At 46.3% G+C, this 12255-nt stretch overlaps 1 protein-coding gene across 1 annotated transcript in view; it reads left to right on the plus strand.

The window, feature by feature from the left end:
* The window catches only part of ARHGAP26 (Rho GTPase activating protein 26), a 509638-nt gene extending 498731 nt beyond the window's left edge, over positions 1–10907 (plus strand). Inside the window, exon 21 of the mRNA XM_074381114.1 lies at positions 10778–10907. Coding sequence (XP_074237215.1) covers positions 10778–10892 — 115 coding nt within the window. The 3' untranslated portion in view covers positions 10893–10907. The remainder of the gene's footprint in view (positions 1–10777) is intronic.
* Positions 10908–12255: the final 1348 nt, after the last annotated feature.

Below are 12255 nucleotides of genomic sequence, written 5' to 3' on the forward strand. Positions count from 1 at the left end.
TTTTGCTTGCGCTGGGAGAGGAGGAAGAGATGTGAGGCTCTCTTGGTGCCTGGTTCTAAGGGGAAGGGGGCTATTTAAATGCGTGGGTCACATGTGAGCTGCCTACTTGTCCTCATTTGCCACTTAAGGCACTGGTTTACCCCTGTGAACAGCACAGACTGGCAGCAGGTGCTGCCCTCACAGAGTTGACAGCCTCCTCTGGAAAACTCTCCCAGCACCAAAAGCCTCCCACATGTGTGGGTCATCCTGTACCTCGGCGAGGCTTTCTGAGTGTGGCGTACATATATGTCTGATCCTTCATGGGGAGAATGAAATACGTGCTGTATGTGTATTTTATCTTTGTCCTTGGCCTTTCTAATAGACTTCCCAGTCACTTTGACTTTCATGCCTTCCTAGCAGACGGTTTTTAATTTCGTTTTGCTTTTAGCAGCCACTCAGAGCAAAGCGCAAACCGTCACGTCCTATGATTTTATTCAGTGTTTTTCACTCAGTTCTGACTGCATGATTAGTCTTAAGAGCACCTGGGTTAGAAGTGGATTTGATTGACAGTTGAAATTAGGTAAATGTTAGAGAATGAGTGTGATGATTTTCTCAGACCCGAAACATGTTTGCTCATGAGAATTGTCTGGGCTCTAATTTCTTTCTTTCTCGGTCCTTTCTCAACCTCCACTCAGATACCACACTTCTCTCCTACCCGAATGTGTCAGTGTCATTGGCTTGCCCTGCTTTTAATAGCACCAAGCTAAGCTGCCACTAATTAACTATGCGGCGTTAGTCAGTATTGGCTGACTGCAGCCTGCACAGCAGCCAGGGAGGCTCTAACCTCCATGGTAACTGCTCGGGGTGGGTGAGGTTCCTCACATGGGAGAGCTTTGAATAACCATCTGCAGGGGAGGGGCGTGCCTATGCCAGGTACACCCTTCAGAAAGCCACCCTGCAGTACCCAGTCAACATCAGACGGTGAAGACCAAAGCCAGAAGGCTTTAAGTTGAAATGATCAACACTGAGACCCTTGGTATCCCATAGCACCTGGCAACTCCTGTCACCCTGTAAATCTGTCACATCTCATGTCTTTGGCCTCGTGAAGACTGCTGCAACTTCCTATTAGCTGAAACCCAGGTGGCTTTGATGCCTTCCCGAGGCCAAGCAACAAATCAGTGAAGACGTGAACCCATGGGTTCTTTCTTTAGGTGCCAAATCACATCTTAACCTCCAGGTCTTGTGCCCGCCGTAAACTTGAAATGTTTGTTCTGACACTGGCCGGGTGTCCTTTTGGGATTTGGGGGTGGGGTAGATTACTGGAAGGATTTTTTTAAAAAAATTATTAACTGTTTTTCTGCCTTTTCTGGACCTTTGTGACAAAGAAAAGGAGTAGTAATGCCTTTTCTTGCCTCACCTGTGATGAGCGAGTTGAAACGATGGCAGTAGAGGGTGGCCATCTTTCTGCTCCACTTCTCTCCTATCACCACACCAGTTTTCTCTCTCGTGGCCTTTCTGCCTATAATTAATTCATTATTTGTCCTAAATTGTTTGAGGCCTTTCTTGCTCTTAATAAACAGCTGAGTTAGGACAGAGACCAGGTCTTGTTCATCTCCGCTCAGCACCCAGCCCAGGGCTGGCACACAGCAGGTGCTTATAGCCCCTGGGTGGGCTGACCCAGTGGAAAAAGAAAGGTGGGAAAAGCAATGCTCTAGACTGCAGTTCCTCCTTCCTGTTTTACTCCACAGTTAACGGCTGGAAGAAAGAAATTGGATGTTACTAGACTTGGGCACTTGAACACAGGGTAACTTTGTGACCCGTGGCAAAATGCACCATTTGCTCACATACTGGGATTCAAGCTCGTGGGAGGAAGACCTCCCACTCTCCACTTAGGCACACACAGCCACATTCTTTCCCAGCCTCCTTGGCTGGTGCTGGGCACAAAAAACTATCTGGAGAAGCAGCTGACCAAGAGTCAGAGACCCTGTGCTGTCATCTGGTTTACTTAGGGGTTGTTTCATGAACCTCATGTGAAGAAGGCCTGCCTTCAAGCAAAACCACATCAGAATCACCCCCAAACATAAAAAAGTATTCCTTTGTAAAAAGTCCCTTCATGGAAATTCCACACTGTCCCACAGGAGTTTGGTCTGGTATCTAACACTCTCACTGAGGGAATTCTTTGAGTCTGACTGAAGTTTCCCATATGGTAGCTTAAGTACATTTCTGTTCTGGTTTTCTTTACAGTGGGGAGCAACTGGCCATGGCCCATTTAGAGCAAGCACCCTCAATTTTATTTTATTTTTTATTTTAATTTTTTTTGAGACAGAGTCTTTGTCGCCTAGGTTGGAGTGCCGTGGGGCAATCTCAGCTCACTGCAGCCTCTGGTCCCCAGGTTCCAGTGATTCTCCTGCCTCAACCTCCTGGGTAGCTGAGTTTATAGTCATACACCACCACGCCCGGCTAATTTTTGTATTTTTAGTAGAGATGGAGTTTTGCCATGTTGGCCAGGCTGGTCTTGAACTCCTGACCTCCGGTGATCCACCAGCCTCGGCCTCCCTAAGTGCTGGGATTACAGGCGTGAGTCTGTAATCTGCACACAGCCCACTCTCGATTTTTTATGCTTCCATTCAGTGATTGCTTCTTGACCACCTCTTGCATGCTGGAGCTGCTACCACCAGGAAGTATACGACATGATCTCTGTCCTCAGGGAACTCAACATTGGCTTCTGCCAAAGGGAAATACAAAAGAAACAGCATTTGCCATATGGTATGACCACACTAGCAGTGTGTGGCAGGTAGTGCATTGTGATGAGGAAGAGCGATCCTTCCTACTGGGAAATAGGAACCTAAAAGAGGAATAGAAAGTTTGGCAGAAGAGGTGACATTCAAGATGGACCTTGAAAGATCAAGAAGAGTTTCCCATTTAGGCAAATGGAGAAATATCCCAAGCAGAAGGACAGCACAGATCAAGAATGAAGGGGAGAGAGAGAGAAATAGGGAGGAGGGAAGAGAGGAGAAAGAGCAGAGAGAGAGGGTTGGCTAAGTATTATTTCAATATGACTGAAACATGAGGAAACAGGGCTTTCTGAAGAACTGAAAACTCTAGTTACCCTCACCCACCCTACATCTTAACCTTTAGGCTCTGTTTTCTCTCAATGACTGCAAATATTAGCTAACATTTATTACTTTCTTACTAGGTACCTAACCCTGTACCATATTAATCACTGAATCCCCAAGACATACGAATGAAGTTCGATAATCATCTATAATTATAGATGAGAAAACTGAGGATCAGGGAGGTCACACAAGTTAGGAGGTGGTGAAGTTAAAGTTCAAACATAGGTCTGTCTGCTTCTACAGCCCAGATGACTTTTTTTTTTTTTTTTTTTTGAGATGGAGTCGCCCAGGTTGGAGTGTAGTGGTGTGATCTCGGCTCACGGCAGCCTCTGCCTCCTGGGTTCCATCGATTCTCCTGCCTCAGTCTCCCAAGTACTTGGTATTACAGTTGCATGCCACCATAGCTGGCTAATTTTTTTTTTTTTTTTTAAATAGAAACACTGTTTCACCATATTGGCAAGGCTGGTCTCAAACTCCTGATCTCAGGTGATCTGCTCACCTCAGACTCCCAAAGTGCTGAGACCATATGACCTTTTAAAACTTCTTTTCAAATTTCTTTATAGATACACGCACATGATTTTACATAAATGCATAAACATAATCACGTCACACGTGATCATTTAAAACTTTCGTGGCACTTTTTCCTTCTGGTTTTGATTTGGTTCTTCCACCCCCTACATCAGCCTCCTCCCTCTGCATAACAGATGTAAACAACCTCATTTTGCCCTTCTCAGCAGTGAGCCCTTCAGAAAACACAATCTCTGGCACACACTCAGCTTTGGTTTTGCAGTGGCAGGAATAAGAGCAGGATGTGTTTTGATTAAATCTTTCTTTCCTCCTAGAAGCCCTCTGCTTACTCATCTTGGGTGAATAGTTTCCCATTTCTTGAGCTCTGTGCAGCTATTCCTCATTCCCTGGGCAGCCCCCGGGACTCCAGCTGCAAGCGCTGGCCAGTCACTTCATCCTTGGGGGCGTGACATGGAGGCAGCCTCTGCAGAGGGCCCAGCGTGCTTCGCTGGCCAGAAATATGTAATGTGCAAATTTTTAAAAACTTAACAATTTGAAAATGGCTCCTTTCTCCACCCTGATCCAGCTGCCAACAATAGACCTTCAGGCTCTCATGGGTTTGCCAGGGAAATCCCATGAGCATGTGTCTTCTTTTGGGAGAACCGGTGTTTCTAACGTGATCTGATAATGCTCAAAAATAGACCATTTTCATGGCATTTGAACCCCCTCTTGAGCCTAATGAGATGTGAAGAAGTCAGAGCTAGCGGAGAGAGCATAAAGACTCAAAGCAGATGATGGGTGAGTATCTGTAGGGCACAGGAATAGTGGGAGTCAACTAGGGTGGGCTTAAAGAGCAAGACCCTCACCCAAGTCTCCTACGCTCCCTGACAGGGGCTAAACTGTTGCATGTTAAGAGGACAGTGGTGAAGTCTGTCTCATTTATGGAGCATGTTATGAGTATTGTACTAATTACTCTACATTAGTCTCATTTAATTCTCAAATCAACTCTGTGAAATAGATGCTGTTGTTACCCTATTTTGTAGATGAAGAAGCCAAATATTAGATTGGGTAATTCGTTCAAAGTCACAGAGTTAATAAATAACAGAGCAGAGAATCAGCCCCAGTGGGCTGTCACCAGAGCTCAAGGCTTAACTCCCATATTCTTAACACTCTTAATTCCCATACTATCCTAACTCTGGGAAAGGTCTCAGAAGCTCCACCCCCCAAAGTCCTTCACTTCTTTCACCCCAAGGGAATATCTTTTGTCTGCTTGGCATCCAGTACACCTCTTTCTGTAACAGCACCTCTGTTTTCCTTGGGGGAGCTCCCCTGCCCCTCCCCTCACCTCAGGTTCCAAGAGTTTGGGTGAGCTGGCATCAACCCACGATCCAGCCGTGAACATGTGACCCTGCTCTGGCCTATGAGATCATTAAATCTCCCCAGCCACAGTGATTGATTAATTCAGGATGGGCACAGGGCCTAGTTAAGTCCACAGTGCCAGGGCTCTGTCCTGGGGAACCGTGTACAGGACACAGCAGGGGAATAAGAGTAGTAACTGCTCTTTCCCCCAACCTCCATGTCTTCTCAGCAGGAACACCGTCTGCCACTTGTCTTCATTTAAAGGCCCACTATGAAGGCCCCCCTACTTTATGTTGACCATTTACTGAGATTTTAATAGTGTACCTCTTAAAAACATTGTTTCAGATAGATAGCAAGCAGAAGATGTGAAATGCTCATGCAATATAAAATAGACAAACACTGTCCCACTTCGATAAACCCTGGAATGATTTCACTAAAAGAAAAATCTAGGCCAGGTGCCGTGGCTCATGCCTGTATTCCCAGCACTTTGGGAGGCTGAGGTGGGAGTATTGCTTGAGCTTAAGAGTTTGAGACCAGGCTGGGAAAGATGGCAAGACCTCCATCTTTGCAAACAAATTAAAAAATTAGCCAAGCACAGTGGCACATGCCTGTAGTCCCAGCTACGTGAGAGGAAGCCTAGAATACAGTGAGCTGTGATCATGTCACTGCATTCTAGCTCAGCTACAAAGTGAGACAGTCTACAAAAAAAAAAAAAAAAAAAAAAAAGAAAAGAAAGAAAGAAAAATAGGAAGAAGAGACTTTATGCCTTCCTCTACTCTGGAAGCAAAGCTTATTTTTAAAGTATTGACTTTTGACTGGGTGTGGTGGTCTATGCCTGTAATCCCAGCACTTTGGGAGGCTGAGGCAGGTGGATCACCTGAGATCAGGAGTTCAAGACCAGCCTCACAAACATGGAGAAATTCCATCTCTATTAAAAATATAAAATTAGCCATGCGTGGTGGCACATGCCTGTAATCTCAGCTACTTGGGAGGCTGAGGCAGGAGAATCACTTGAAACCAGGAAGCAGAGTTGCGGTGAGTCGAGATGGTGTCATTGCACTCCAGCCTGGGCAACAAGAGTGAAAGTCTGTCTAAAAAAAAAAAAAAAAAAAAAATATATATATATATATATATATATATATATATATATATATATATGCCAGGCACGGTGGCTCATGCCTATAATCCCAGCACTTTGGGAGGCCAAGGCGGGTGGATCACAAGGTCAAGAGATCGAGACCATCCTGGCCAACATGGTGAAACCCCGTCTCTACTGAAAATACAAAAATTAGCTGGGCATGGTGGCGTGCACCTGTAGTCCCAGCTACTCGGGAGACTGAGGCAGGAGAATTGCTTGATCCCAGGAGGCAGAGGTTGCGGTGAGCCGAGATCGTGCCATTGCCCTCCAGCCTGGGTAACAAGAACGAAACTCCGTCTCAAAACAAACAAACAAACAAAAAATACTGACTTTTGTTCTCCATTCTGGGCCAGGAGAAGTCATGGCTGGATTTCATAAGAATAGGGAAGAATTGTGTCGTTCGGAGGCCTCTGCAAATACTTTCCCAACCCTGGTTGATTCAAGTCATCACTCGATGATCTGGCCCATCCCACGGGTGCATCACTGTTGGGACATTTCACCTCTGAATTCTCACAGAGGACCCATCAGTCAGTTGTAATAAAGAATAGCATTAAGTCTTGCGCAGATCATGACATGGAATGGGATGGCATAAAGTGCGTCTCAGTTCAGAAAGATGTTCACACACCCCGGGGGCCGCACCCAAACCTGTTCAACCATCCCACAAGCATGACTCGGAGACACTCCGGGGGCACCCAGTTCAGACCTTTACCTCCACCGGGGTGGGGCAGCATCGTTGGAGGCCCTGAAAGGGAGTGGGTGTATCTAATCAGACTCAGATACCCTGCCACTGCTCTTCCTCCACGCTGTGCTCACATTTTTCTTGTTTCAAGGACCGCCAGATAAAGGGATTCCAGATCTTACAGGAACACCTTCGCTAACACGGAGGGCACGCCTGGCCCACGAGAGATAATACATTCACTTAAGTACAGCGCTTAAAAATGTTCAGGAATTTTTTCTTCTGCTCCAAATTTTGACCATGGCACAACTCTGATCAAAAACTTTCAGAAGCTCCATGTGGCCTGGAAAGGAAGGAAGGAGAGACAAAAACGTTAGAGAAAAAGAGAGAATCCTTGCTCCCTAGCATAGTGTTCAAGGATTTTCCCAATACGGCCTCAGCCTCTTTTCTCCAAAGCCCCTGCCTGCAACTCACGTCCCAGAAGCACCGACTCTTCATCATGTTGCAACCATCTGAGCCAACATCCATCTATCCATTCATTCCTTCAGTACTTACTGGCCCTTACTTGTGTCTACACCCAAGGCTAGGAGCTGTCTCCCACTTGTGTTCCCGAGGTTAACTCTGTCTTACATGCCCTCCACTTTTCCCACCGTGGGGGATTATCTGTTGCTTTTGCCTGCGTAGCATCCATTACTCTTTCTTCTGATAACAGCACCTATTTTCCTTCACGGAGCCCCCCCCCGCCCCCGCCATCTGAGATCCCATGGCTTTAGGTGGCAACAACGGTTTAGTTATGAACCCAGTCTGACCTATGAGATCACCAAATCCACTGAACTAGAGTGATTGGTTGATTTAGAACCTAAGAACTGATTAAGTCCAGGGAGAATCAATATTCTAGATTTTTTTAAGATAGTGGTGAGAGACTTGTCTGCTAGATTTGGAGCCATGAGGACTGCTGGTAGCTATCTTGTCCCCTCAGTGGGGAGGCTGCCTGGGATCTGGATGGCTTAAGAGTAATGCCAAGAGAGACGAACAGCAGCGCCCATGCCACTGGGTCAGATGCACCTGAGCTTTTCCACTGTATCAGCCAGTAAATTCTCATTTTGCTGAAAACAATCTGAATTGGGTTCTTTCACTTGCAACGGAAATCCCGAGCTCTAGATGAAACTCAGGGGTGATTTCTGCACAGCCCTCTGTCCCACTGGATTGTCTGCTCCTTTGTGAGGAGTCAGAGAACCCAATATCAAGTGTGGTTCTGTGGGATCTTGAGGTAATCGCTCCTCTTCTCTGAGTATCGGTTTCCTCATCTTTAAAATGGACATAAGAACGCTTCCCTTCTAAGGTTGCACGGATTACATGACATCTATTACTGTGCTTTATAAAGTTCACTGTCCTCAAGTCAATAACATACTATCACATATGGCTTTTTTTTTTTTTTTCCCCAATTTGTGGCAAGGAGTTGGCAATGTCTGGATGTCTCCTAAATTGTTGCAGAGTCATTACTGCATTCAGCCTCCCAGTCTTGGGAGTCACCTGGGGCTCTATGAGTTCTGCCCACTACCCCTGTAAGGGACAGCCCTACATATCAGGTGTCATGCATTACTCTCCACTTGCTTCCCTGGCCATGGCCAAAAGGACTAGACATGAGTAGACACTCAATGGGGTCTGGATCTGTGTCCCCGCCCAAATTTCATGTTGAACTGTAATCCCCAGTGTTGGAGGAGAGGCCGTGGTTAGATCACAGAAGTGGAATTCTCATGAATGGTTTAGCATCATCCCCGCTAGGTTCTGTATAGTGAGCGAGTTCTCATGAGATACGGTTGTTTACACCTCTGTAGCACCTCCCTTCTCTCTCTCTTCTCCTGTTAAGATGTTCTTGCTTCCCCTTCACCTTCTGCCATGATTGATCATTTCCTAAAGCCTCCCTAGCAGCCGTCATGCTTCCTATACAGCTTGTGGAACCGTGAGCTAATGACACCTCTTATCTTTGTAAATTACTCAGTCTCATGTATTTCTTTATAGCAGTGCAAGAATTAATACAACACCCAAGTCAGTGGCTGTCAAAATGCCAGTGGTCTGGCTTAAACACACAATGCAGGCCAATCAGATTTTTGCTCCTGTGAGTCTGACCTTTGAGGGAAGCTTTCCTTAGAGATGGGTACATGAGAGCTCTCCTGATGTCTGGCTAGGACTGGTGATCATCTTGCACTGGGAGCAAGTTTAAGGCACAAAGAGGCCTATCTGCAGAGGCAGGAGATTGGTGCAGAAAGAAAAGATCAGAACCAGAGGAAGTGAAAAGCTGTCTCAGTGCTGAGCAGCTATTTTCCTAGACAGGCTGGTTTCGTGCTCTGTTTTAGGATCCCAGATGATCCCTGTATCCTTAGAATTAGCACCTCATTGTATTTGGGTAAATTTGAGTGACTTCCTTACAACCAGAAGAGCCCTGTAGTAGTCTGTTCTCACATTGCTAATAAAGACATACCCAAGAATGCGTAATTGACAAAAAAGGTTTAACGGTTTAAACCTCTCACTTCCACATGTCTGGGGAGGCCTCACAATCATGGCAGAAGGCAACAAGGAGCAAGTCATGTCTTACATGGTTGGCAGCAGCCAAAAAGAGAATTTGTGCAGGGGAACTCCTCTTTCTAAAACCATCAGCTCTCATGAGACTTATTCACTACTGCAAGAATAGCATAGGAAAGACCCACCCCCATGATTCAATTACCTCCCACTGGGACCCCCCTATGACACTTGGGAATTGTGGGAGCTACAATTCAAGATGAGATTTTGGTGGGGAAACAGCCAAACCGTATCAAGCCCTCTCTAGAACCATAATAGATGCCAAGTGGCAATGGGAAAGCCAAAGTTCAGGCAGTGAAATAGTTTTCAGCCTCTGGGCTTTCACCCTTAATCTGGAGCTCCAGGACTGGGGTGCCCACTCTGAGGTTTCACACCAGGAGAGAGATGGGGTGTGGCTCTTGTGCCCCGTGTCCCTTTCCTGCTAGGGCTGGGAAAAACAGATTTAGAAAATTGCAGGAGTTGGGCTGGCCACTGATGTCCACCAACTACCTTAGCGTCTTCTTGCTGTCAGCAATAGCCATTGCTCTTAAAACACAAACAGCAATGATGCTGCAGGGAGAGCCAAATAGAAATGACAACTTTCTACTCCCTCTGCCCACCTGAAGCTCTTTCCTTTGGTAATAGCTGGAATGGTTTTCTATTAAGGGCGAACCCAGGACCCTGAGGACTGAACAATCTCTAGCCCTCTGCCACACTGCTGCTCTCAAATACCAAGGGAGAAAGATTGAAAATCTTGGGAGGCAGGGATAGTGATGCTCTTTCTTCGGAGGCCTAAGCTGACCATGCGGCACTGGCCACATTCATCCGCTTTGCTGCAGAGTAAGTTCTGTTCCTTCTCCGACCTGTCCCTGTGCTAGCTCCAGCTGAAGCTGATGAACCTTATGCTTAGAGTCCCTGGTGTGCTGGAACTAGCTCATCTCAAGTCACCAGAGCCAGCTTGAAACTGGCTATGGTGGGAGTTACTTATATCACCAAAATCACCAAGTGCTACACATCAGCCCTCCACCTCCACCCCCACCTCCCACCCCTGCCCACGTTTAAACACCTCCTAGCACACCACTGCTTAGTCTACTTCGGTGTTAATGTGATAGAAGACACCTGAACTTGGCTCCACACAGCCTAGATTGGTTTCAACCTAAGTGTGGGTGGGTATGTGGGAATGGGGGTGGGTTGGGTGTAGAACTAGAGAGGGACAAAGTAACCTTTCTCAAGCCCAGGCAGTACTGTGTCCTGTGAATCAACAGCTGGGTTTTGTTTATTTGCACTGGTTTTCACCAGATCTAGAAGAAGGAGCTGGTTCTCCACCGCCCTCAAACAAGCTTCTAAAAACTTTGCTCAGAGCCGCCAAGACCTCTGCACAGGTGCTATGCATCAGAGTACTTGGGCAGTGAGGCATTCTCTCTGCTGCTCCATTTGCTGCAGGAGGGAGGCGGGAGCTCAGCGAGACGGACGCCACGGAGAAGCTCAGCCAGACGGACGCCACGGAGAAGCTCAGCGAGACAGACGCCACCACAGGCTCATTCCTCAAGGTCAGTGAAACTTTCGCCAACCATTCCAGGTCTGGCTGCCACACTTGGGGACCACAGAATTACTCTTTCCATTGGTGACTGCTGAGGGCAAGAGGCCCAGAGGATGGCATTGTCGGTTTACAGCCAGCTGTGACCCCCTAGGAACCAAGCTTGGTCAGAGGCCCCAGCACCTCCTAGCTCACTTAGTGACTGACCTTTAGCATTCTTTGGGAAGCTTATTGAAACCAAAGATCCTGACTTGGTGGATGTGAATTGTGTGTGTGTGTGTGTGATGAGATCTCATTATGTTGTTTGTGCTGGCCTTGACCATATTTTGTGTTTTTAATGATACCTGGAATGATTGTGAGGCTGGTGGCCCTCAAAACTCATTTTGAGGCAACTGGGGTCAAATCCAGACATGAGTGATGAGTTAATAGACACATTTCTTTTTTAAAAAATTAAATATTGAGGTTTTCTGCATTCTTTCTGTGCTGTTGTTAGCAACATTCCTGTGCCACAGATGTATGAATGAGAAGGTTCTTCCCCGTGTCATGATTAACACAGCATAATATGGAAAAATCCATAGTGAGGTAGCTCATAAATTAGTCGGTAGCTGTATGATGAAAGACCTCACCAAACTTTTCCTGTAAATACTGAAATGAACTCACTCACTTTAAAAGATTAGATTTTCAGTAATCCAACAGCTAGAAACTATTTCAAGAACACGAGGATTCTGGCAGGATCTAAATTGACACACCTTCCTAAGTTTAGTGCTGATTAGAGTCAGGATAGCTTTTGACCAAAGCAGAAATCGTTACAAATCAGGCTGTCAATGACAAAGCCACGATTTTTCTTCACCTCCATTGTCCTGAATAGAATTTAATAAGTGGGGGGGGGGGGGAAGAATAGAGGCTTAAGTATCCTATCTGTAAAAGAAAAAAATATCTTTTTTTTTTTTTTTGATATGGAGTTTCGCTCTTGTTACCCAAGCTGGAGTGCAATGGCGCGATCTCGGCTCACCGCAACCTCCGCCTCCTGGATTCAGGCAATTCTCCTGCCTCAGCCTCCTGAGTAGCTGGGATTACAGGCACGTGCCACCATGCCCAGCTAATTTTTTGTATTTTTAGTAGAGACGGGGTTTCACCATATTGACCAGGATGGTCTCGATCTCTCGACCTAGTGATCCACCCGCCGCGGCCTCCCAAAGTGCTGGGATTACAGGCTTCAGCCACCGCGCCCGGCAAGAAAAAACTATCTTAAAGGGGCAATGTGTTCTGGAAAAAATAATATGATTTAAAGTGGGTCTTCAAATTCTCATCACAGCTTTTTTGACAGGTACTTAACCTGTCTGAGTCTTTCTCATTTTAAAATGGGGTGGGGTTGAGTGGAGAG

The sequence above is a fragment of the Saimiri boliviensis genome, chromosome 1 (genome assembly GCF_048565385.1).
Source record: "Saimiri boliviensis isolate mSaiBol1 chromosome 1, mSaiBol1.pri, whole genome shotgun sequence".
Taxonomy (NCBI): Eukaryota; Metazoa; Chordata; class Mammalia; order Primates; family Cebidae; genus Saimiri; species Saimiri boliviensis.